This window comes from Mycteria americana, chromosome 16, assembly GCF_035582795.1.
Source record: "Mycteria americana isolate JAX WOST 10 ecotype Jacksonville Zoo and Gardens chromosome 16, USCA_MyAme_1.0, whole genome shotgun sequence".
NCBI lineage: Eukaryota > Metazoa > Chordata > Aves > Ciconiiformes > Ciconiidae > Mycteria > Mycteria americana.
Genome location: NC_134380.1, coordinates 6,487,627 through 6,512,025, shown reverse-complemented (window position 1 = coordinate 6,512,025; position 24,399 = coordinate 6,487,627). Strand labels below are relative to the sequence as shown.

At 43.2% G+C, this 24,399-nt stretch overlaps 1 protein-coding gene across 12 annotated transcripts in view; it reads left to right on the top strand.

Moving 5' to 3' along the window:
• Positions 1–16,580, top strand: part of LLGL2 (LLGL scribble cell polarity complex component 2) — a 35,358-nt gene extending 18,778 nt beyond the window's left edge. Inside the window, exons 7-27 of one of the 12 annotated variants that reach the window (XM_075518507.1) lie at positions 505–667; positions 848–980; positions 1,779–1,833; positions 2,025–2,179; positions 5,552–5,769; positions 6,275–6,342; positions 7,332–7,485; positions 7,596–7,700; positions 7,995–8,287; positions 8,546–8,699; positions 9,045–9,195; positions 9,888–10,004; positions 10,540–10,706; positions 11,453–11,717; positions 12,436–12,589; positions 13,262–13,299; positions 13,776–13,823; positions 14,366–14,408; positions 14,643–14,700; positions 15,136–15,197; positions 15,909–16,580. In XM_075518507.1, the coding sequence (XP_075374622.1) occupies positions 505–667; positions 848–980; positions 1,779–1,833; positions 2,025–2,179; positions 5,552–5,769; positions 6,275–6,342; positions 7,332–7,485; positions 7,596–7,700; positions 7,995–8,287; positions 8,546–8,699; positions 9,045–9,195; positions 9,888–10,004; positions 10,540–10,706; positions 11,453–11,717; positions 12,436–12,589; positions 13,262–13,299; positions 13,776–13,823; positions 14,366–14,408; positions 14,643–14,700; positions 15,136–15,189 (2,593 nt within the window). In that variant the 3' untranslated portion in view covers positions 15,190–15,197; positions 15,909–16,580. Of the gene's footprint in view, positions 1–504; positions 668–847; positions 981–1,778; positions 1,834–2,024; positions 2,180–5,551; positions 5,770–6,242; positions 6,343–7,331; positions 7,486–7,595; positions 7,701–7,994; positions 8,288–8,545; positions 8,700–9,044; positions 9,196–9,887; positions 10,005–10,539; positions 10,707–11,452; positions 11,718–12,435; positions 12,590–13,261; positions 13,300–13,775; positions 13,824–14,365; positions 14,409–14,642; positions 14,701–15,135; positions 15,198–15,908 lie in introns of those variants that run through there. The other 11 variants (XM_075518512.1, XM_075518508.1, XM_075518509.1 and 8 more) reach the window with 11 other exon arrangements.
• The last annotated feature ends 7,819 nt before the right edge of the window (positions 16,581–24,399 follow it).

Below are 24,399 nucleotides of genomic sequence, written 5' to 3'. Positions count from 1 at the left end.
CCCTTGTGTTTACTTTTGCAAAAAATGTTATGCTTTAACATAACATTTTTGACCAGTGGCACAACTTCTGATGATGCTTTGTCCAAATGAGGGTTTTGCCACTCTGGAGATTCAAGTGCTGCTGAAAACTGTCCTACTTCATGTCATTGTTGCTTCCTACTGACATTTCCATGTTACCTTTATTCTGTAAGGGTCATAAGAGAATAGGGTGGGTGATTCAGACTGTCTTTACAGCCCTGGGATCCAGTCCTGGAATTCGTTGTAAATCTTGAGTTTTCCCTGAAGAAAATGAGACTGGATGCATGTTCATGTGGCAGGCCTCGTGTGATGTCTTACATAAGACTTTTCTGCTGCTTGAAGGATTCGTGAAAAGATCGTGCTTATTCTCATCTGTTTGAACTTTTTGTTCCTTAATTTCTCATTCTCATACCTGAACTGTTATTACAGTCATATTGGGTTGTACCTGGAATAAACTTTTCTTGGTTTTCTCTTCTGCTTCTGTAGGGTACCAGAAGATTACTGTAACAGGCGATCATGTGAATTGGTGGAAGCCCTTCGGGAGCATCCTAAGAACCCTGACCAGATCCTAATTGGATACAGCAGGGGCTTGATTGTCCTCTGGGACCTGCAGAATAACAAAGTGACGCACCACTTCCTGGGCAGCCAGGTATTAATTCAATCCAAAGTCATTTCAGCAGGTGAGCAAGGGCTCTCTCCTCTCAGACCACTCTGAAGACAAGTAGGTGCAGGGAGAGCCTGACAAAGCTTCTTTTTTAGTAAGAATGCATTGATTTTGGGGGGGTTAACAGCTCTCTGGAGAGCAGTCATTGTGTGTCTTCCTCTTCAGCAACTGGAGAACCTCTACTGGCAGAGGGATGGCAGTAAATTCATTAGTTGTCACTATGATGGAAGTTACACGCAGTGGCCAGTATCCAGTGACAACAGGCAGCCTGAGCCTCTGGAAAACCTTGTGCCTTATGGTCAGTAAGTGAGGTTTAATTATTGCATATTCATCTAAACACAAACTCACTTTGAGCTTGTGTGGGATATTTAAGTCGCATTCTCCCCAGTGTTTAATCCTAATGGCAAAATGCAGAGCTGCCTTTTGAATGGGTCATGAGCCTAGACTAAGGGATTTCAGTCCAGTTTTTTTCTTGGATTTTAAACTCCTTTACAGTGTTGAGGTCTGTCGTGAACATGGAGAGCAAATGTGTTGAATAAATTAGTGTCCCTTATGAAGAAGGGTGTTGGTGATTCAGCTCTTTGTTTTAGTTCAAGTGTCCTGTTCAGCAGGAGTTGCTTGGATGTTCTGTAATTAATAGTGAGCCAAGTGTACTTTTTGTCAACCTGAGCAGTGATGAAATGATGCCTCTGATTTGCTGAAACCCATCAAATGGGGATGACCTCATCTTTCAAGCATATAGAAGCTTCTAAAGCTCTATCACCTTTACATTAGTTTCAGGAATGTCTGTGTTTTTAACAATCCTTTCTAGTTAATCATCTTCTACAGCAACACTTCCACTCCCTGTTAGCCATCAGCAATGTGGTTCAAAACTTCCCCTGAGTCTAAGCCTTGTTTTGCTGAGGAGTACTGTGGTCAGTGTGTCCCAGAAGACTTGTCTGATGTGGCTTGGTCTGGGGAGGTGGTGGTGGTGCCTACTAATTCAGGTGGCTCCCCTTGACTTGGAGGCTGAGGTGACCTAGGTGAAGCAGAATAAGGAATTTCTTAACGTAAAGATGCACTTCTTGAATTATGATGAATAACACTGTTCTCTTAGGTCCTTTTCCTTGCAAGGCCATCTCCAAGATCTACTGGCAGACAACAAAAAATGGGTAAGTTCGTGGTGTATCCCTTCAGTCTCACCTGTTTAAAGACATTTAAAGGGTGCAGTGCACAATACCGTAAGAGCCCTTTAGAGTAACATTATAAGAATTTTTTGTCAAAGTTTGACTTGCCTCATGTCTTTGAAATTTTGCTTGCTCCTCACTTCAGCATACACTACTAACTCTGTCTTTCTCTTAAGGCTTCCTTACATTATATTCCAAGGAGGCATGCCCCGGGCTAGCTATGGTGACCGGCACAGTATCTCTGTTGTCCATGGCAGCCAGCAAACAGCCTTTGACTTCACATCACGGGTGATAGATTTCTTTATAATCTTCAGTTCAGAGCCTACTGCAGGTATGTCATGAAAGGGCATTACTGAGGAATTAGAATAGCTGTGTACGCATGTGGAAATCTGCCTGGTATAAATAGCATATGAAATGTGATAAGGAGGTCAGTTGTTTGGGGGTTTTCCGAGACTTTAACAGAGAATCATAGAATCATTTAGGTTGGAAAAGACCCTTAAGATTGAGTCCAACCATAAAAGAGATTTGCCATTTAGAAGTGAAGTGTAAAATACTGGTATAAAGAATGGACTGGTTACAAATGCTGTACATTCAGCAAAAAATTAAGCTACTCCGTTAATGAGAAAAGATCTCTTAGGCTCATGTCTTTGTAAGCTGGACACTGGACACAACCAGGTCGTGAAATGAGGATCTGAATATTGCTGTTTGGAAATAGCACTTCAAAGGAGGCAATAATTAAAAACAGAATTTACTCCCACTGAGACACTGTTTCTTTTAATTACTACCGGGATTTATGACTAGGGCTCTGGGTAATAAATCAGCAAAGGGTGACACAGAACCAAGGGTCAGTATATAGAGAACTTAATTTACTTACTGCTGGTGAACATGAATGTAAACAGTTCTAAAACTGAATAGCACTCATTCCACAGCTTGCTTAGAGCTTGCCAGATTCTTGCTTTTGTTGAAGAACTTTGTTGAATATTACTTCCACAGTAATATTCTTTCTTTTCATGGAATTGTAAAGAATTTTACCCATGAACTGTTTGTCTAATGCTGGTGTAGTTCTTGCTTCTGGTTAACTTGAAGTAACTGAGTTTAAAATGCTATTTCAAGCTTTGCAAATGTGCAATATTGGAAGTTGGGTCAGACCAAATCGCAGAAGTCTGGATGCTTTTTAGGAGCTTGTAGGCAAATTTTCTATTACTGAATCTTGTCAGGCTTTCTAGTTTCTGGTTTGCCTAGTAGACTAGTTTCCAAACCTATTTGTCTTGTGTACTGTCAGTGGTGGTGGTGACAGCTCTCAGCTACACACTGTGCAGGCGTGGGCATTCAAATGTGTAGATGCAGGTTGGCTCCCTCTGGCCTATTGTACAAAGCAGGCCACAGATCCAGGGAGGACTGTCTTGGGAAAGTAGGCATAAAGAAACAACTTTTGGATGTCCCCCTGCCCCTCTCGCTGGACCTTAACAGACCTTCTCAAGTCACTGAAAAACCAGTAAAGACATAGGCAGAATGTAACTGAGATGAAGTGCCTGTATATGTTTATTATAGATTCTCCCTACACAACACTGCCTTTTATAAGCATCTTCCAAATGTGCAGAACCTATAAGTCTAAACCTTCAAGCTTGACAATGCCATTAAACTTGAGGTACTGTTTAGCTTTTATCATTAAAGAAACTAGACCCTTTTACTTTCTATGAAGTTGTCAGAGCTGAGATTCTAGATGATGGAACAAAAAGTCTTAAAGATGAAAGAAATCTGAGTTTTTTAGCTAAGAGATTGACTACTTAAAGTTCAATTCCTGGATATGATTAAAAGTCCTTTAGGATGAAGTAACTGAACTTAACAGGCTTTATATCTATACTTCTCAAGGATTGAATTATCTAGTTAAGATGACTTCTAGCGCTTAGACAGGAGCTGCTACAGGAAGCTGAAGCTGTTGCACTTAGATGAGGAAGTTTTCTTACAATAAAATGAGGTTTCTGTGGTTGACAAGCTTCCTTGTGGCTGATTGCCTAAGCTTAGTGGATCTACGTAGCTTGCCTTGTTTGCCCTTAAGCAGTCTTCCCTGCAATGGCAATACGAAGGTATTAATTGTATACCAAAGCCACTTAATTTAATAAGCGCAAAGCTTATGCATTGCAGCATGGTGGTAGCTGGTGACTTTCGACTACCCTGAATATGCTGTGGAAACAATTTTTAGGACTAGCCCTTCCTGTTTTCTTTTTTTTAAATTAGCAGGTGGATGAGTGTATGGCAGTCATGACAAATTCTAGTATGCTTGCTACTTCAGCAACTTAAAATAGATTCTTGCCATAAGCAATGAGCTCAGACATGTGCCTTTGCAGGGAAAAAATTATTGTTAAAACAGAGTATATTTGGTAAATGTTGGCAGGAGCAGTCAGAGTGCAGGGCTGATCATGCATGATGTAGTACAGCTGTGATATTATTTGTTCTATTCAGAAGTCCTGTAGGGAACTGCAAGTGATGGCACATAAGAAAGCAAAGTAAAACTGAATAGAAAACATTTTTTCATGAAGAAACCGAACTGATTAGTGGTGGGTTATGGCTGTGGCTAGTCAGAGGTGAAACTTGGGGTGTCTAACTAGAGTGGTGCCAACTACTAATTACTTGAAGTTAATTTTGCTGAGTGAACAGCGTTGGTAGGTGCTTGCTTATAGACATGCCTTCTTGCAAGTATATTCCAGGTAATCAAACAACTAAAGAAGGGAAGTAAAAGTACAGGTTAGCAGGGAAGGTCAGTGAAAAGCTGCTAGCTTGCTTATGGCTCACTGTTTATCACACCCCGCCGATGTGACACATTACAGCTATGCATTCACTTAGATTTCTGTAGCTGTGTTAATTGTTATTGGTCTGAACTGATTCGTGGTTTTGGTTTTCCCCACCAGTTGCTATTGTGGCTGTCTCGTGAACATTACTGCAGTAATGTCCTTGTAGACTAAATTTTTTTCACTTCAATTCTCATTACAATGAAAAGTCTTAAATTCTTGATTGTGTCAAGTGTCATCTGTAAAGTTACATTAACAGATTTCCTTTGTTTGTAATCTTGTCTAATATACATATGAATATACATTAGATGATGTACACAGTTTTTAAAAAAGAAAGTCCAGAGGATGTGTCACAACATATGAGAAGCAGGGAAAATGAAAAGTAAGAGAGCTGAATTGTAGATACATGTCAGTTCAAGCGGAGAAGTGTTCTGTAGAACGCAAGGCATTACTGTGTTTAAGCAGCTTAGCCTAGATGGACTGTGGTCCTAACACAGTACTAAATGGGTCACTGCTGGGATGTATGCATGTCTGTCCACCCCATGCTGTTAATTAGCTGTAGGTAAAGTCCTCTGAGTTCTGGCTGTTACAATGGTGAATATAAGCTTGCATTATTTTGCCATGTATGTTGTTTTTTTTATTCTGCAGTGGAATCTATAAAAAGTTGCCCTGACAGTCCCAGGAGTGGTGTAAAGAAACATGAATTTGCAGTAAATCTGTTAGTATCTTGAAATCTATTAATATTAGTGCCTCAATAGGCCCCAGTTAACACAGAAGCATTTAGAGGTTTTGCCAACAAAAATGTTTGTGTAGAGCTCTGTGATAACAGTTTTCAAATAAGCCTTACAGGAAGCTTGTTTCTATTAACCTTGGATGGTCATTTTTGTCAGCCTCAATGAATCTTGTTTCTGCAGAGTTTGATGACCCTTCTGCTATGGTGGTGCTGGCAGAAGAAGAGCTGGTAGTTATAGACTTGAAAACTGCAGGCTGGCCAGCAGTCCATCCTCCATACCTGGCTTCTCTCCATTGCTCAGCCATTACCTGCTCACACCATGTCTCCAACATCCCACTGAAACTGTGGGAGAGGATTATCAGTGCTGGGAGCAAGCAGAACATTCACTACTCAAATATGGTATGGCAGCTTTAAATGTACATGCATTCCCATGCATTTAAGAACAGCATGACTGCTCAGAACGTGGGTGGTCTGTGCTGCTGACTGTGTGTGGAGGGATGAGTCCCAACAGACGTTGTCCTGCCTATTAATAGGGTCGAGAAAGGCTTTTTCCCAGAGCGCCACCAATACAGTTACTCGCACTGGGGGATTAAAATGTGATATTTTTTTCAGGCTTTGACAAGCTAGAAGGAAAGTCTGAGTGAGTGTTCCCAGCTGTCAGTGGTAACAAACTTCTTGTTTAGAAGCATGAAGCTTTCGGCACAGCTTCTTGAGGAAATGTGTAGAATATCTTCTAAAAAGCACAGCTGGTGTCAGAACAGGAACATCTAATCCAAACAAAAGCTAACAGCATGGACTGTTTTACTGCCACTTGCACTGGAGTTCATTCTCTCCTGCTGACTGCATATTTTCTTCACGCTGTCACTGCCTAGGAAGTCACAGTCTTCCCTTAATGTATTTGTAGCCATGGCCGATTGATGGTGGCACCAACATAGCTCCAGATCCTCCTCAGAGGGACTTGCTTCTAACAGGGTATGTACTTAATTGATAACAATCAAGGAGCCCTTTCCACTTTCTGTTCATTCTTCTGAACTAACTGAGGCTTTCCCATGGGATTAAAGTCTGCTCATCTTGTAGGGAGAAGGCTGCAACTTTACAATACAGCTTCTCAAAGCTGGGCTGCTAGCTTTGTAAAACTAACTGATTCTATTACTTCTGAGCAAACAGGTTGTGATGTCCACAGATAAGCTATAAAGTTGGCTTATTTGTAGTTTTGATGTGTTATCCATTCCCCCCACAAACATCAGTGTAGAAGTGCAGGCAGTAATCCAGACTGGTTCAAAGGGAGCAATGTAAAAGTGGAGCTTAATCTTGCAGGTTTTGAAGCATTTTTTTCCCCCTACCTTGAATCTCAAAGAGGTTAGCTTGGACTCTTGTCTGCTTTCATCAGCATGAACAGATCTAGCTAAGCAGTGGAAGTAGCTAGCAAGAGATTGTCTCATTGCATAAAAATGTATCATTTTCTTTTCAAAGCACTTTTAAGAATTTCAGACTGTTCTTCAGACTTCATTCTTGATGCAGCAAGTTGTTAGAAGTCCTTACCCTTACATTGGAAGAATGTTGCCAGTTTTCACCTGGAGAACTAAGATTTAAAGCTTGATTTCTTTCCCTCCCTCCCAGTAATACTGTTTTTGTCAGGATGAGTTGTTCGTTCTATATGCTAAGCTTTTTTTCCTTTTCAGTGCTTTTTGGAGTAATCTCAAATTGTACACTGGTGTCAGATCATCAAGAACAAACTGGATTAAAAAAACCCGATGTCAAACAAAAACAAAACCCACAAAAAACTAACAAAAAAACCCCCAAAAATCTTTCTCTTGAAGCTCTAAGTTGCCACAGCTCAGGTCTTTGTAAACAGTGTGGTTTAATCTTTGTGTTTTTTCCCCCTCTGTTTTATCATCCTCATCTGGGTGATTTGCTGTTCTCCTGTATGATGTGCGTTTCTGTAACCCTCCCCCATACAGGCATGAAGATGGCACTGTGCGGTTTTGGGATGCATCTGGTGTCTGCTTACATCTCCTTTATAAGCTAAGCACAGTGAGAGTATTTCTCACAGATGCTGATCCCAATGACAATATGAACACCCTGGGTGAGGACGAATGGCCTCCACTTCGCAAGGTAAGATAGCTATTGCTTGCGGAAGCTTTCTGAAAACCTAGAAGGAGTTTTGATTCTTGTCCTAGTTAATGCACCTGTAAAGACCAGCCACCGTGTATTCTCTTGCCTAGGTTGGTACCTTCGACCCTTATAGTGATGATCCTAGACTTGGGATCCAGAAGATCTACCTGTGTAAATACAGCGGATACTTGGCTGTAGCTGGTACAGCAGGACAGGTATTGAAATATAAATAGTCATCATAAACCTTGCTTTTTAGTGCAGGCTGTCACAGTACAACTGGGAGATGCATTAAATTGGAAATACTCATTTCTATAGTGGTAAATCGATCCAGTTGCTGGAAATACTGTTTCATGGTTCTCTGCTTTTGCTAATGTGTATTTTAGACTTTATCTAATGCTATCTATCAGTCCTGAGAGATGCTGTAGTTTTGCAGCTGCTGAGAAGGCCTGCAGCTTGGAGGACTGCTTCAGTTGTAAAAGCTGTAGCAAAGTTTGTCCTCTTCCTTGCAGGTGCTGGTGATGGAACTGAATGATGAAGATGCAGAACATGTTGTGGACCATGCTGAAGCAGATCTTCTGCAGGACCAAGAGGGCTATCGATGGAAAGGTCACGAGAAACTAAAGACTCGAGATGGACCTGTTCGCTTTGAAGCTGGTTTTCAGCCATTTGTCCTTGTCCAATGTCAACCACCAGCTGTGGTCACCTCATTGGCCCTTCACTCTGAATGGAAGCTTGTGGCCTTTGGTACCAGTCATGGTTTTGGGCTTTTTGACCACCAGCAGAAACGACTGGTCTTTGTCAAGTAAGTATCTTCTTTCCAGGAGGTCTGTGGTAATCCTCTGTTAAAGATGGCCTGGAATTGCTAATAAAGCAAGTTGTGATAAGTGATTTCTCAAGAGCAGTCAGTGTAGCAAGAAGCCCTGCCTCGTTGGACTCTGTCCTTGGAGATCTTCAAGAATATATAAGCATGTTCTGACATTTGTATGTGTCCTGTTGGACTCTTGGGAGTGATTGCCACCCAGTAGAAAGTGACCACGTGCCTACTGTCTTCCTCTTTCAGGTGTACGCTGCATCCCAGTGACCAATTGGCCTTAGAAGGCCCACTGTCTCGGGTGAAATCCTTGAAGAAATCCCTCCGTCAATCATTCAGGCGGATCAGAAGAAGCCGGGTGTCCAGTAGGAAGCGACGAGGAGGTAGTGGAAATGCCTCAGAGGTGAGGGGTCCACCTTTTTGGGGTCCTGTCTGTTTACAGCTTGGAGCACGCAGAGTTCTGATTAGACTGCATAGAGCAGGAGGTGGTCTGCAGTCCTCTCTGGTATCAGTAGCTACTGGTATAAGGGCAAAAATGGCAACTTCTGATGCTGCTATCTCTTAGATAAATTAGTCACATTTTTAGAGGAAAAACCTGCTGTCTGTAGGTGAACATATGATGCAGAATATACCTGTTCACTGGTATGATGGTGCTTTCCCTTTCTATTGCTGCCACTCTTACTATCATCCCCCCCCCCCCCCCCCCCCCCCCCCCCCCGACTGACAAAATGTCTCCTCATCTTTGAAGGTGCAAGAAGCAAATGCCAAATTTGACCAAGACGCATTGCAGGAAATGGAACTGGCTCCAGTCCAGCGGAAGATTGAAGCCCGGTCTGCAGAAGACTCTTTCACTGGCTTTGTGCGCACCTTGTATTTTGCTGATACCTTTTTGAGAGACAGTGAGTAGAAAAAGCATCTCTCCTTTCTTCCGAATGGGTTTTTCCTCCTTCTGCCAAGGAATGTATTAGGATTTACTGCCAGGAAAATTTGGCTCTTCCTGTGTCCTACTTTGTGCTATGCTGAAAAACTAATATAGAACAAGAGCATATGTTGTCATGCAGAATTGTTATTTAGCCATTCTGGCTGCTTGGCTAATCCAAGGCAAGTAGTAGTTCATCTTTGGATGCAGCCTTTATGTATGGCTTTCAAATGTGCTGGAATGACATCTGACTTTTTAGTATAAGCCTTTCCTTGTCTCATTAATCTAAAGTTCACCCCTGCCCCCAGCAGAGCCTCTTAATTTTGGTGAGGGTGGTGGCTGTTGTTCATCAGAGCCCAAACTGATATCATGCACAAGTTTACTCTGCTCATATGTGATATAAATATGTGAAAACTGGATGTGGCAATTGTGGTGTCTGATGGAAACAGCACTCTGTTCTCGTTACTCACATGCCATGTCCTTTATTAGGGCTGCTGATGGACATGTATTGGGTAAAGAAGCGTGAAGAACCTGTAGCTTCCCTGGCAAGTCTGCTCTAATATAGAGATATTTAGGATATAAACAGAGGGAGGATGTGTATAGCTAGTGAAAACTAGTTATCCAGGGATGTCACAGATGGTGCCTTGCTCATGAGCCTTGTTGTTGCTCCAGGCTCCCGCCACTGCCCGTCATTGTGGGCAGGCACCAACGGAGGTACAGTCTACGCCTTCTGTTTACGTGTTCCTCCAGCAGAGAGGAGGATGGATGAACCTGTCAGGGCAGAGCAGGGTAAGTATGTCTTGTGAAAGCAAGGTCCTAATGGATCTGAGCTATCACTTGTATAACCAAGCGTTACATACAGAAAAGCAAGGTAGCTCAGTTACTGCTGTTTATCAGTGAGAGTGGAGCTAAATGTGGCAGTGTCTGAGCTAAGCAATGCTCACTGCAGCAACTGAACTGAAGAGTAAATGAGCTCCAGCACTGCCTGACATGCCTTAGCCTTGTTTCTGTGATTCTGTGACTTCAGAAATTTAAATTTGCGTCAATTGTCACTGAAGTTTACCATCAAGCCTCAGTGCACATGTACCTTATTCTGACAGCTGGACCTACTATCTTTATGTAATAATAGTTACTGTTTAATATGAACGAGTTCAGTCCAAATACCCTTGAACTACTAAATCTTTTTAGGCAGGGTTTCTGTAGCCACATTGTATAAGTCTCCAGCTCTGAGAGGATGCGAGTGAGGTTCTAACACTGTGCCTCTGACTAGATTCCTGTTTGGTTTTTCTGCTTGTTTATTTTCCTCCTCATCTTGCTTGTCTAGCCAAAGAGATTCAGCTGATGCACAGGGCTCCTGTTGTGGGTATACTTGTCTTGGATGGACGCAGCACTCCCCTCCCAGAACCTCTAGAAGTAGCACATGACCTTTCTAAGAGTCCTGATATGCAAGGCAGCCATCAACTGTTGGTGGTGTCTGAAGAGCAATTTAAGGTAAGTCTCACGCAGGAAGTGCATATGGACTGTGCATAAAATCTGCTAAAGCACTGAGAAGTGCTCAGTGGAAAGCTCACTCTTGGGAGTGCTTATACTTCTGTACCTGAATAACACCCCTGGGACAGTGTTTCTGTTTGGTGCAGTCAATAAATCAGGTGTGTGCTGACAAATTGGGTATTCAGCATAGTGATGCACATGCTGAACATAGACATTTTATTCCTTTATTACATTATACTCTTTGGACAAGGCTGCTTCTGCTTTTGGGAAAGAGCTTTTGCTGTGGTCAGTACAGAAACAGGAATTGGTAGGCATTTCTATGAAGCAACTAAAAAGCTTCTTGTTTTGCACACTAACTGGTCAGCATAGAAGAGAAGACTTGAAGTAGCTTGCTGTAGGCTGACCCTGGGTTTTTAATGTGGAAGAGCACACAGTTAGTGTAAACCCTGTTCTCTTTCTGTAATTTGTAGCCAAATAGAGAAGGATTTTGAAAGAACTAGGGGAGAAATGCAGTTTGCAGCCTGAAGGGTAAAACTGCTTGATGTCAGAACAGAAACAGATTCTAATACTGACTGTGGCTGATTACTTCGTGTCCTATGAGCAAGGGGCCAGGTTGACTCAAATTACACCTGTGTGTATTCACTGTGAATGAAAACATTGTTAAAGGAGGGAGCAGCAGATGTTCTGGGGTGCAGCTGCTGCCATTGTGCAGGAAAGAGACGTCAGTGTCTTGTTTCTATTGACAGGTATTCACGTTACCCAAGGTTAGCTCCAAACTGAAGCTCAAGCTGACAGCCCTGGAAGGCTGTAGGGTACGAAAGGTGACGGTTGCTAACTTTGGCAGTTGCAAGACTGATGATTACAGTGAAAATGACCTGGCTGTCCTGACTAACCTGGGAGACATTCAGATCATCTCGCTGCCCTTCCTCAAGTTACAGATCCGCTACCCTTGCATCCGCAAAGAGGATGTGAGTGGCATTGCATCCTGCGTCTTCACCAAATATGGCCAAGGTAAGGTGTGCTTCTCCTAAATCACCTGCCTCTGTTGTGTGTTTGAGACGATGGAAAAGGGATTATAGGGTTTAGTGTTTAGAACTGGCTGTGTATACATGTGAACATTACACAAATATGTCCATTATATGTTTCTGGCCAGAGCCAGTTGCCAACAGGTACTGACATGTGAATTAGTAGAAGCAGAAGTGAGTTTATTCCATTATTGTTAATGAATACAGTGGTTTTCAGCTAACAGGTTGGATGTGCCCCATAAGTAGCTTCCATCTGGCCACCCTCCTCAAGGAGGAGTCGAGAATGGCACTCTAAGCAGCAGGCGCTGGGGAAATGGCTGCGTTGTGCCTCCTATACATGCCTCTGGCTCAACACTCAAGTTGCAAAACTGGGATCCAACATCCTAAGGCTGCTGAAGGCGGATTGCTGCCTTGCAGTTTGGTTTTTACATCTTTCTATGCTGCTTTTCATAAGTGTCAGCACAGGACGATACAATTATCTGTCAGCATAATCTTAAATTGCCCAGTCTCTAGGCTAACCAATCCTTGGGAAACTGGGGTAATGTCTTCCTCAATTATTCCTCCTCACTTACATAGGAGGAGATGCAAACCCTTTCTGCCAAACATAGAGGATGCTTAGATCTGTTCTTTTTTTGGATCACCTTTAGTTCTGGAACTGTATTCTTGGACTTGAGAATTGCTTATAAATTCCCAATCATCTGTAGGTTTCTATCTGATCTCACCATCGGAGTTTGAGAGGTTTTCCCTTTCTACCAAATGGTTAGTGGAGCCCCGATGCGTTGTGGACATGCCAGAAGTTACAAGCAACAATCATGTGCACAACAAGTCTGGCATGGAGAATGCTTCAAGAAAATCCAGGTGAAGTCTGTAAAACTCTTGCACACTGACTGTGGCTGAGTAGAGATCTACTCAACTGTTTCCAGCAAAGTTTTGTATTTTATAGAGAATGTTGTCTTTCAAAAAAGAAAAAAAAAAGACTTTGAAGTCTTTGTTAACAACATTCCTAGATGGATTGGCATGAGGAAATGTAACCTTCTCCCTGATGGTTTTGCCTACTTTTGCAGCACAGCTGGTGGGACAAAGAAGTGAAGCATTGGAATTGGTATCCCTAAGCTAGAGTCATAAACTGTAAGCTCTGGCTTGCTTTACTTGTTCCCTAATGATGTGTCTGACTGACACCTGACTCTTGCATACTTCAGGGGCTGTGTGCTACTGATGAGGCTGAACTGTTGCTCTGTGAAGGGAAATCCAGTGTTCCTCCTCTCCTCTTGGAACATCAGCAAATAACAGTAGACCTGACACTCATGGAGGTTCTGTGGAATTTTATTCCAAAAGTTTAGAAATGTGCTCTGGTGCCTGCAGACTTCTGCATCACCAACATGTGATGAAGCCCTTCCTACATTCTTGCTCACCAAACCATTTAGTTAGCATGCACTGGAGCTTCTTGTAGCTGCTAAGAGTATACATGAATTCTCTGCACCCCTATGCCTCAGAGTCAGTGACTGTTTTCTGCCTCCTTTCCTTTTCTAGGGGATCAGGAAGGAGTTTAGGTGACTATGGAGAAGATGGTAAGCAAAAAATAATTGTACGAAATGTAGTATGGTGACATGTAAACCTGAAACATCTTTCCTATTGCTGCAGTTGGTATTTTCTACCTAAGAAAGGGGAAAGTAAGGAGGGACATGAGGGAAACATTGCGATCTGCCTGGACACAGTAGTTGCTAGCTATAAAGTAAGTTGCATGTGGCAAGATTGCCTTGAAAGGATAGAACGTAGTTTCTGCTGGAAGGAAGAGGCTGTGGGAAAATAAGGTCTGAAATTACAGGTGAGATCTTTTGTTAGCCAAACTAGTATTGCTGGAAAATACAGTTCAGTATGTGGGAGGCTTCAAGGATTAGTTGTGAAGCATTCAGTAAAGTCAAAAGGTACTTAACAGTGTGTGGGGGGGGAATTCCAGTTCTATTGTGGGTTTCCAAAACTGCACATATTTTGTGAAAAGGGGAAAATATTGTTAGGTGAAAGCTTTTTTCCTACTCTTTTTTAGAAAGGAAGGCTGGGAGGCTGATGGAACATGCCTTACTCAATGACGAAAGTGAGTGAGATGAAGTCTTGCTACTGACAGGGCAGGTGCCTTTTTGGGTGGGAAAAGAAGAAAGCTGCTGGGAATTTTGTGGGTTCCAGTACTCGGTTCCAAGGGATCTGCAATTACACAAGACTGGTAGAAATACTGGGTTTTCATAAATCGGTAGAAGTGAGGGGTTGGACAGGTAGTCATGCCCTCAGGCAGGGGTTGTTCCACATAGCTGCATTCCTTGCTGTGATAAGAGAAGGATCTTTACTTTCCAATAGGACTTGTGTAAAATGACAGCTTGAACAGACTGTTCCTTTGGGGCTGTGGTACACTGGGACTGGCAACATTTCCTCTGGCAAATGACTGCTTCAGTCCTTTATGCCAGCCTGTTCAGTAAAAACCTGGTACTGTCGAAGAGGCAATGATATTATAAGGTCTGACCTCTGTGTTGTGGGAGGCAGGTTTGAAAGGCTGTTCAGCGGGGAGGTGGAATGTGGCTACGCTGCTGCCTGAAACCAGATCTCCATTGGTTTGGCTCACTGCTTTAACCCTCTGCTTTCCAGAAGTCCTGAAGGAGATCCAGAGTACTCTGGAGGGGGGCAGAGGGTGAGTATCAACCGCTTTCTGTTCCTGATGGGTGGGGCTGGCAAGGGAGGGTATTTCTAGTTGAAAGCAGGGGGATGCCCAACATGATGGCAGGGATCCTTGTGCTGGAATCTGGTCATGTATGTGTCCCACAAACTATCAAGGGGAAATAGTAAGAGAGAGGCAGGTTCTCTTTCACGTGTTGTCCCTTGACGTTTTTTATGAATAATGCTTTGTCTCTTTCTCTCCGAAAAGCAGGAGAGATCACATTCCCACATCCCAAAGGAACAGGACTCTGAGTATTCGCATACAGGTTTCTATTCGTGTCAACCCATACTGATCTAAGGGCAGGCCACATGGGCTAAGTTGGTCGAGGATGGGACTCTGGAGTTTTAATCCTGGCTTGACACTGTCACTTGGACGTGTTCAGTATCTCTGCTCCCATTCTGTCTATACAATAGAGCTAAGCTACCACCATGGGTGCGGGGCTTTATCTTGTCTCCCTAGAATACTGATGTTCAGGTGACAGGGGCTACGGAAGTGTAGACAAAGGACTACTGTTTGCAACGGATGCAGGAAGCTTGGTGGGATTGGTAACTGCTGGTGTGTAAGGATAAGTGACTGCCTGACATGCTCTGCTCTGCGCACTTCCTCTGGACACTACCTAATCCTGGTCTTCTGTCAGCAGCTGGGAGTGGATGGGATGATACTGCATTGCAATAATGAATCTTTTCTCGTGTCATTGCAGGAGCTATGCAGAAAGAAATTTGGCAAGAAGTCCATTAGGACATGGACTAAGTAATGGAGGAGGTAGGTGAGGCTAAGGATATTTCAGGCCCAGTCAAGTAGCCAAAGGAAAGAAAGTAGAATGAAGTTTGTTTATAAAATTTAGCTTATTTAAATGGTTTGTGATAGTGCAGAACTCTGGTGTGAATTTTCAGGATGGGAATCTACTGGCTGTGTGAGGTGCTAGCCCTGTTCAGCACCTTATGTGCTACATGAGTAAATACGCTGCATCAGCTTTAAAGGAAGAGATAACAATCCTTTAAAGGCTCCTGCCTGACTCTTAACTTTACCATAAAGCAAGCTGGAGAGGTAGCCAGAGCTCATAGCAATAATCTGTTGAGACTTACTAAGGACTCCCAAATAAATGGGTGCCTTCACCGAGCATAACAGGATGCACAGAATTGCTCTTTTTACCCTCTTCCCTTCCTCTGTGCTTGAAAGAATTGAATAGCGACCACAGCAACATGTGAGTCTGCATTAATTCTGAAAACCCTTGGGCAGAAAATAGGGGACGGAGGTTACAATATTTTTATAGTTTTATACATTGTCTTTCAAAATAAGCTCACATCTAGTGTATGTGTGTGATGTGCCTTGTTAGAGCTTTTGGGTCCAGTGTAAATTCTTGTAGTTGATTCTATAATACGCATTACATATAGCATAATATCAACTCATTAGCACTCATTAGCTTTCAACTTTTGTTTTCTAAAATGGCTTTTGCATTCTTTTATCCCAAAGCAGATTGACCAGAATTCATCAAGGACTTTCTGGCATTGGATTGAGTGCCATAACACTACTGATTGGGCAAACCGTCCCTGGGGAGAGGGCACCACTGCTCCCTGCATCACAGGCTAGTGAGCTGCAACTTGCATGCATATGCATGCCTGCCTCTGCCTCCCCTTTTAGTGCCTCATTAGAGACATCTCCTCTTGGAGCCCGCCTTGCATTAGGACAGAAGTGGATTGCCAGGTCTGATGCACCACAAGCCTCTGAGTACATCTAACTTTTAAATGTTTGCACATTTCTCTTTTCTACTGGGCTGGGTTTTAAATTATAAATGTTACTGCCTTGGTGCAGGATTTTAATAAACGCACACTGTTACCTCCAACTGGTTTAAAATTATTTTTTGTACAATTTTTTTAAAATAGTATGGCTATTTCAGTTTTAACGGAAACATTTTAGAAATTTACTTTAAAAAAAAAAAAACATTAAATAATATATGCTAGATTCCTGTGACTGCTGTATGTGGTATCTGAATGAGTAATTCTGGTTTTTGTTTGTTATGGTACTGTTAACTGGCTTTATGGATTTGGGTAGAATCTATTTTTGTAGCCATTCAAATCAGAGGAAAACTAATTGAACTTGATTTTTGTTTCAACACTACATTGCTCTTTTTTGGAAATAAAACTCTGAATTCCTTTTTGTGATCCTTGTCTGCTCTCAAATCTATTCTTTCCATCAGCAGCTTCTTTCATCTTGGCAACAGGCTCATGCCCACTTACCCCTTGAAGAAGGTGGAGCTGTCCCTCTGAGCTGTCGAGGCAAAGAGCACTCCTGGAGATTAAGTGGCCTTGTTAAACAAGGTGGTGGTTTGGAGAAGACGTGTGGTGCAAGCAAGTTGATTGTATCACTGTCCTGCAATTCATACATCCTGTTGCCAGAAAAGGGCACTGGTTCAGATTATAGTCCCTGGAAGGTCATCCACTAGCTTGTCCTGAAATAACGGGTGATAATACACTGAAGGGAGAAACAGTTGATCTGGCAGTGCTGCTGTACTAGTCAGCCAATAGATTTTGAATTGAAACTGGTGAAACTCTGTGTAGAGCCTTTCGTTACTCTTTGAACTTTTTGGTTCCTTTGTCACTGACCTAACACTACTTTCTTCTTTTCCAGCTAGGAAAAAGAACGGGGTATTCTCCTATTTCTCTCCTGTATTTTGCTTGTAGCACTATGAGAAGAGTCACTGAGAACTAAATCCTCCCAGATGGGGTGTTGAGCTGTCATCCTTGGCATGCTTTGGAAACCCCTCCTTGGAAGCCCTCTTGTTTGGGGCTCTGTCTTTATCTTCCTGAGCAAGGCGGAGAGATCCTTTATTTCCTAGAGTACTAGGATGGCACTTCCTATTCTGCAGGAGAATATGGTTGTAGAGTTGCTGTTGCTCAGGTGATGTTTCAGGCACCCTTCCTTCTAGAAGTATTAGTATCTCCTTTGAGACCTAATTTATTGCTAATGAGGTTTTAGAGAGCCTTCTCTCCTACTCAACGTGGTCTGACAAACTAGTTTCCATTTCCTTATTTCTACTAGCTTCATTATTTCCCTGTGTCTATTGCTGCAGGATTGAGGCTAACAGAAAGGCAGCCTGCTGTTTCCACCTCTTGTGTCAGGCACTGATGCTGCACATTTACAGGAAGTTATGGTTTAATCAGCAGCTTCTGAGCTGGTGTGATCCTATGCATGTGCATCATCCTGAAGCACCTAGCTGCTTCTTTCTGCTCCTCACAGATGGGCTGATTCTAATGCCTTTTCTGAGTATTTCATTTGCTGGCAGGCTTGGGGTAGGTGACATGGCAGTGCTGCTCAGAAGGAGCAAAAGCAGTTTATAACTTCTCCCTATTTTCACCCACATGACTTGAAAAATCCAATAGGTCCACTGAAAGACAAGTCACAAAAATGCTCTCATAATTTGTACACCTTAAAGTGAATTTAGATTAAAAAAAAACAAAACAAAACAAAAAAAACTTTATCCAGGCTTCTTGTTATTTTCCTGAAAGCACAAGCCAGACTGTTAATGGGATTGAGTAGTTTAGGACGTGGGGTGATATATGGCAGATTTTTCCTGGCAATGCTTATTTGAAATCTACAGCTGAAGGATTCACTGGAGTAAGCTGCTTGGCTTATTGTTGTGAGCAAAGGTATTAAGAATCCTTTTAGAGCTGCCATGCCTAAAATACAGGAGAAATAGCAAAGGGGCAAAGCAGGGCAAGACTGGAACTCATGTGTTGTGCTTTCAATTATATTCTGAGCTGAGTAGGAGGGGATGGAAAGGCTCATGACATTCAGAACTAGGGTGTATTTTTTGTGCTGTCAGAAAACCACTAGCAAGTAAAATCAGTGATGGGATGAGGTGTTCATGAAGGATGGAGTCTTCAATGAATGTCTGTAAGCAGTTTTTGAATGTAATAGGGGAAAAAAATCCCTCTGCATCTCTCCCTTTCAGGAATTGCCTTCTGAGCCTTGCTGTTACCCTTAGTCTGCCCATCAGCTGACAGTAATAATAATACCCTGTTTCTGATCAGAGGATTCAGCTGCTGCCAAACTCTTTTGAGTTTTGTGCTTACCTCTACTTTTCACTTGAACTCCACTTGTCTGGGATCTGATAGAAGCTTGCTGTCTCCAAGAGCTAATGCTTAATGCTTGGAAGCACTCTGAGGGCTCATTTGCCCTTATTAACATTATTGCCAGTCAGGCTTTGGCAGTGTTCTCCCCTTCTCCTGCTTTATGCAGTCTCATTGGGGTCTGGCACTGTAAAATGCCCCTTTGCTGCAGGAGCTGAGCTGCTGTTAATGCTGGCTGCCAGTACTTGAAAAAAAAAAATCCTTTCTTACGGCTATGCTGGCAGCATGTTCCCTAACCCTTGAAGACCTGTTTTTCTGCAGAGGGGAAAGTCTTGGATCACAACTAAAGAACAGCCCAAACTTTCCACATCTGAATACAGATATTGGGTACCTAATATGGGATACTATTTTATAGTGGCCTGAGTTTTAGGTCAAATGCTTTCTTGTAACATAAGCTCTCTTATTTTATTAGGGTTGTATATTTGGTGCCAAAATTCTCCAGTCCTAGAAAATCTTGGCCTGGGGCTTCCCCCCCTCATAGTAATGCAAGCTTTCCTCAGATGTTTAGCAACTGAATATTTGTTCAATTTGTCTAACAATTCTGTTAGAAGAACGTAATGTTGGAAGGAAAAGTACTTTTCAACTTAGTCATAAGGCCTGAGGCATGTCTGGTTAGTGAGAGAATGAAAATTTTTTACAGCTTAATTGGTCTGTTTCTTAGAATATGGTTTGTATCTATTGCAGCTAGAATAAATGCATGCCTGGACTGTAGTCCTAAATTCAGCCTGCAAAGCACGTCACTACCTATGTGGCCTCATGAATTGGGATGTCTTTAATAAGAGCAGGACTGGGATCTGGTGTTGAATTGGCATGGCTGAAGAATGAGACAGACTTTAGTGGAAGTTTTCTTCTAAAGCCCAACAGTCCTTGCTGAGCCACATTATTTGACTTAGTGATCTCTCTCAAGCAAAGGCCAAGGTTGTGTTGCAACTGTAGCTGATTCCCTGAGGTAAGCCAGGTGGAGAAAACGGATTCCTTCAATAGCTGCCACAAGCCCTTGGTCACAGAAAACTCAATGCCTTCGCTAACAGCTGCAAGCCCCAAGTGCTTGGATTATTTCCATGCAGCATATCGACCTCTTCCTCCGACATGATGACAGATGGGGAGTTTGATGAGCTTTCAGATCAGGCACAATTTACATAGGGTTTTGCTGGTCCTTTTGTGAAAAGGCTGTAGCAGTAGGATGGCCCTTGAGATCATCCTGCTGTTGATTAATTTGTTCCAACTGTTGCTTGGGTAGAAATGGTCCCTCTCAAGCAGAGCCCCTTGCCAAATGCGTCTGGGTAGTGGTTTCTGGTCGAGGAAGGGCCTTTTCTTTGTGCTGCGCTTGTGGAGATGGGTAGACCGAGGTGGCCTGGCTTTCTCTGGTGGTAGTTGCAAGCTCTGCAATGAGAATAGTAAATGGTTGCAGGGAAAGAGGATTGTTTTCTCCACTTAACTAGTTTATCTTTCAGTTAGTCTTTCCCATGCCATGGCACATAAACAACTGAAGTAAATGCTTTTCTCAGTACAATTGCTCATCTTCCACTGACTGGCTGCATGTAGCTGCAAGGCTGCATAGGAAGGAAATGTCAGGAAAGAGGGCTGAGGCCATGGCTGGGTGGCAGCAGAGAGGGTGAACTTCTTCCCTTCTTCCCCCAGAGAGGGAGGACTTCTTCCCTTCTTGGCTGGGTGCTCCACAGCCTCCTGAGAGGTGAGTCTTCATTACTTCTTATGCTTCCTGTCACTACAACCTCTGTTCAGAGACATGTTTCCAGAGTGGGAGGGCTGAACCTGCCCTCTCACAGCTGTTGCAGGCTCTCAGCCCTCTCCTGCTGCTTCACCTTCGAGCCGCGACAGCCATGAGATAGGGGGTCTGGCGGTGCTTAAGGAAAACGAATGCTGCCTGCCCTGCTGCCTGCCGCCCTCCCCGGCGGCTCTGCCCTCGCCTCAGAGCGGGACGCGGCGCCTTTCCCGCCCTTTCGCCCGTCTCGCGGAGGCGGCAGAGGGCGCTGCCCGCCACGGCCGCTCCTGTCAGGCGGCTCAGCGGAAGGCCGGGGACGTGCCCTTAGGACAGCTCCCCCGTGCGTGCAAGCCTTGACACAGCCGTCTCTCTAGAGGTACACCACGAAAAAGTTTCTTTTGTGATAATGGTGGAGCAAGGGCTGTAGGAGTCCAGGGCAGTCCCAGGAAAGACCTTCGTCCCCTAGAAACATGCTGAAGTGTCCTGGGTGAGGTCCACGTGCTGTTCATGGCTGCTACTGTTGAATGCCTTCTGAGCGTGGTGGTGTAAACGCATAAAATGCTTCACCTTCCTGATACTTTACCCTCAAGCTGGGCCCCAGTGTCCGTCCCCTGCTCAGCAGAGGGTCAGCAATGCTATTCCTTATACTGCCTTTGCAGCAGCCTCTGCTTTTGCTACCTAAAATAGGACTGTAAAAACTACAAAGCAGCAAAGGTGGGAGATGAGAAATTCAAGCAAGCGGTCTCTTCCACCACCAGCTCTGAGCAGGAAAGGAGACCACCTGGTGCTGGGGGAAGTCATACCCTGAAAGGTCAGTCAGCTCACTAGGGACTCCAGAGGGACTGATTTTCTTGTAATGAAACACTGTTGTGTAAACAAACTTCTCATTTTCCTCTTGCATCTCATGAAGATGTGCTTTTTATAAATGTTGACTGAACCGTGGGGATGGCAGGGGGAGGGTTGCCAGGAACACAACAAAGATGGGAGAGCTAAAGGGCTCCTTGCACTTGTGGTCTGTTTCAGTATACAGGAAAGTAGCTAAAAAGGTACTTTGATGTGGGGCTGTTACCACTGCACACCTCTTCCCCAGCTAAATGTGTAGAGACTGGTGCTCTCCAGGTCTTCGTGGCATAGCTTTTGTGTCCAGAGCTAAGTTATATTTTAAAATGGCTTTTTGGTGAGGGGGCTCTCTTTAAGATGGGTGGTCCTGAAACATGCTGACAGTAGTCAGGGAGAGTCACCCTAGGTAGGAAGGACCTGTATCTCCATGGGCAGAGCCCAGCCCGTCACTGACTCTTCCCCTTCAAAGGATACAGATCTCTTCTTCCCGTATGCTCCTGTGGCAAATGAGTCTGTATGCTATGTGCGTATTCCTAAAGAGACGCTGAATGTTGTTCATTTGTTTAAAGTCAATCTCCTGTTCTCTGCTTATGCTTAGGGCAGGGACTTCAAAAAATGAAGCTTGGATTCTGCTCGCACTCTCCTTCCTTAAAGGGAACTTAGCTTTATCAGATTGCTATGCCTGAGTCCTTGAAAAACAGGCTGAGCTCTTAAAAAACAAATCTGGTACACAAGGACATCTCTGAGCTGCTGAATGCCACTCCAAAGTCAGATGTTACAGCTCAAGTCCTGATGGAGGTAAGAGTCCAAGGAAGCAGGGAATATGCAGGTTCAAGTAAAGGCTTAGTGTTATTTTAGGAGAACCTGCTAGCTTACGCGGTATATTGAGTTGAAAGCGGTTTAAGCTATTGCTGAGGCAGCTTTATTCCAAACTGCAAAGTCTAAAGATTATTGGATTTGGAAGAGTGTCTGTCCTGTTAGCCACACCTGAATTTGGTGGAGATATTCTTAAAGGGTGTGATTGTTCTACAGACAAATACATCCTCGTGTCTTTATTCTGACACAAATAAGAGCAGATGAAATGCAGACTTGTGACCAAAGGAGGTATGCTAGCCCTTAATTGGCTTGATAGCCTGTGATGTTGTCACTGCTGTGATAGTTTGCTCACAGTTCAGACCTGATGATATTTGCCTGTGCTTTCATTATAGGAAGACATTTTGAATGCCAATGAACAGTAATGAGGACTTTAAAAAATCCATCTCAAGGAAATCCAGTTCGGTCAAGTTAGGCCCATGAGGCACAGTTTCTGGAAATAATAAAACTTAAGCACTAAGTGGTAGTCACCTACTATGGAATTAACCTTTAAAAAAGACAGTTTAATTTTATACTTAGTTGACTTGCTGGAGACTCCACACAAACCCCTGCAGTTGGCAATGCCTCAGTCCTAAAGGCTCAGGAAGAACAGAAAGAAGCCTTTACTAAAAGCAATCGGAGAGTCCAGGCACTATGACTTCTGTCGTGCAACATTCAGGGTCCGTCCTTAAAAAGGCTTGTTTTGACTATGGTAAGTGGGACATAAGAATTTCAAAGTGAAATAATATCATGTCATCTTTCTGAAGTGCATTGCGCTTTCAAAGACTAATCTTGGGTTGGATGGAAACCACTCCTAATCTGTTTCAACTCCGTTTAATGATGTTGTATAGGCAGATTCCTCCCTACTGTTCTCTGTGCCCATTCATCTGTTAGTTAGAGGTTTGTTAAACCATTAGAAAACCCGGCTTGAGGGTAAGATCTTAATCTAGCAATTTTTTTTAGTGCACAAGAAAAATGCTAATTTCTCAGTAGCTCACATCACAGCCATGAATGAATGCATCAGAGCTCCATGTGCCTCATTAGTTAATAACATGGGAGGCAGGTACCATTAACACTGGTAGATTTTCTTTGACGAGAAGCAGCAGATAGTAGCTCTGATCTTTTCTTGTTTCATAAGACTGAACAGACTTGGTTCAGCAGGTTAACTTTCTCACTGATGTGCTTGTCTTAGGACTGCTTATGCACAGAAAGGGAACTTTCCATTAGAATATATACTGCATGGAAATGACTCAAGTTCTAGAAACCATTTCCTTGTTAAAGTGGTATCTATTGAGAGGTATTTATTACTTATGAGGATATCTCCTGTGCACAGGGAGAGATGAGACCTCTCGTAAAATGAAGAGGGATCTATCTACAGAAGATTAAGGAAATTAAATATCTGCAGTGGAATAGAGTACGAGATACTAACAGGCTTGTTAATGTTAAATGGAGAAAATGTTCATCATCCTATAAAATAAATGGCAAGTTTTGGAGGCAATCCCCTTGAGAAGAGTCTTTGAGTGTGTCTTCTAATGCCTGGCTAGGTAAACCACTCCCAGTTTGTCCCAGATCTTTGGTAGCAAAACATAATAAGAGTGGCTGTGCTTGCAAAACTGTAAAGACAATATAACAGGGCACAAAAAGCATGAGTGGCCCAATATCACACTAAAGTTTCTGTTGTTCCACTATAGGATGATCTGCTTTTGTCAGAGCATCTGTCAAAGTTTCCAAACCAAACCTTCTTATAGGTACTTTAACCTCCCTGTACTCTCCTCCTCATTCCCTCCTAGAGCTTAGGAGCCCTAAAAGAGTTTCACACCTGTGGTGTCACTGCTAAGAGCTGTTCTGCCGTCCTGTGTCACTTGTTCTTCCTCCGTTTCTTCTCCTAGTACGTATTTGCGCTTTTCAATTTTATTTTTAACTATGTTAAAATTTTGCTGGATCAGTCAACTGAACCAATGCCTTATGATCTTGCCTTATGATCTGGAGTAAGGGAATAACCAGCAAGAGCAGTTGCAGGCAAGTGGGCCCACTCATTTAAGAGGAAGCTCACCATTAGATCAACTGTAAGGTCAAATTGCACCGAGATGACCACCAGAACTGGTGCAAAGGAAAAAACTGAGGAATATAGGAGACACTGGAGGGAAGGAGTGGCCCCTTTCAGATGATAGCCATAAAGTTAGTTTAGCTGTAATGTGAAACCTCACCCCTAGCTGCATGATTCCTTCTACCTTTATCTCTGCAAGCTTATTAGCATCTGCTGGGGATTTTCAAATACCTGGGTGTAATCATTTCAGTCTGGACAGTCTAACTTTCCACTTTGATCCTTTGATTTATACTTCAGGGGCTGAGATGCTTTCAGCAGAGAAGTCATTTCTCATGGGAGAACAGGCCCTGTGGGCAGCCACTAACCAGGGCT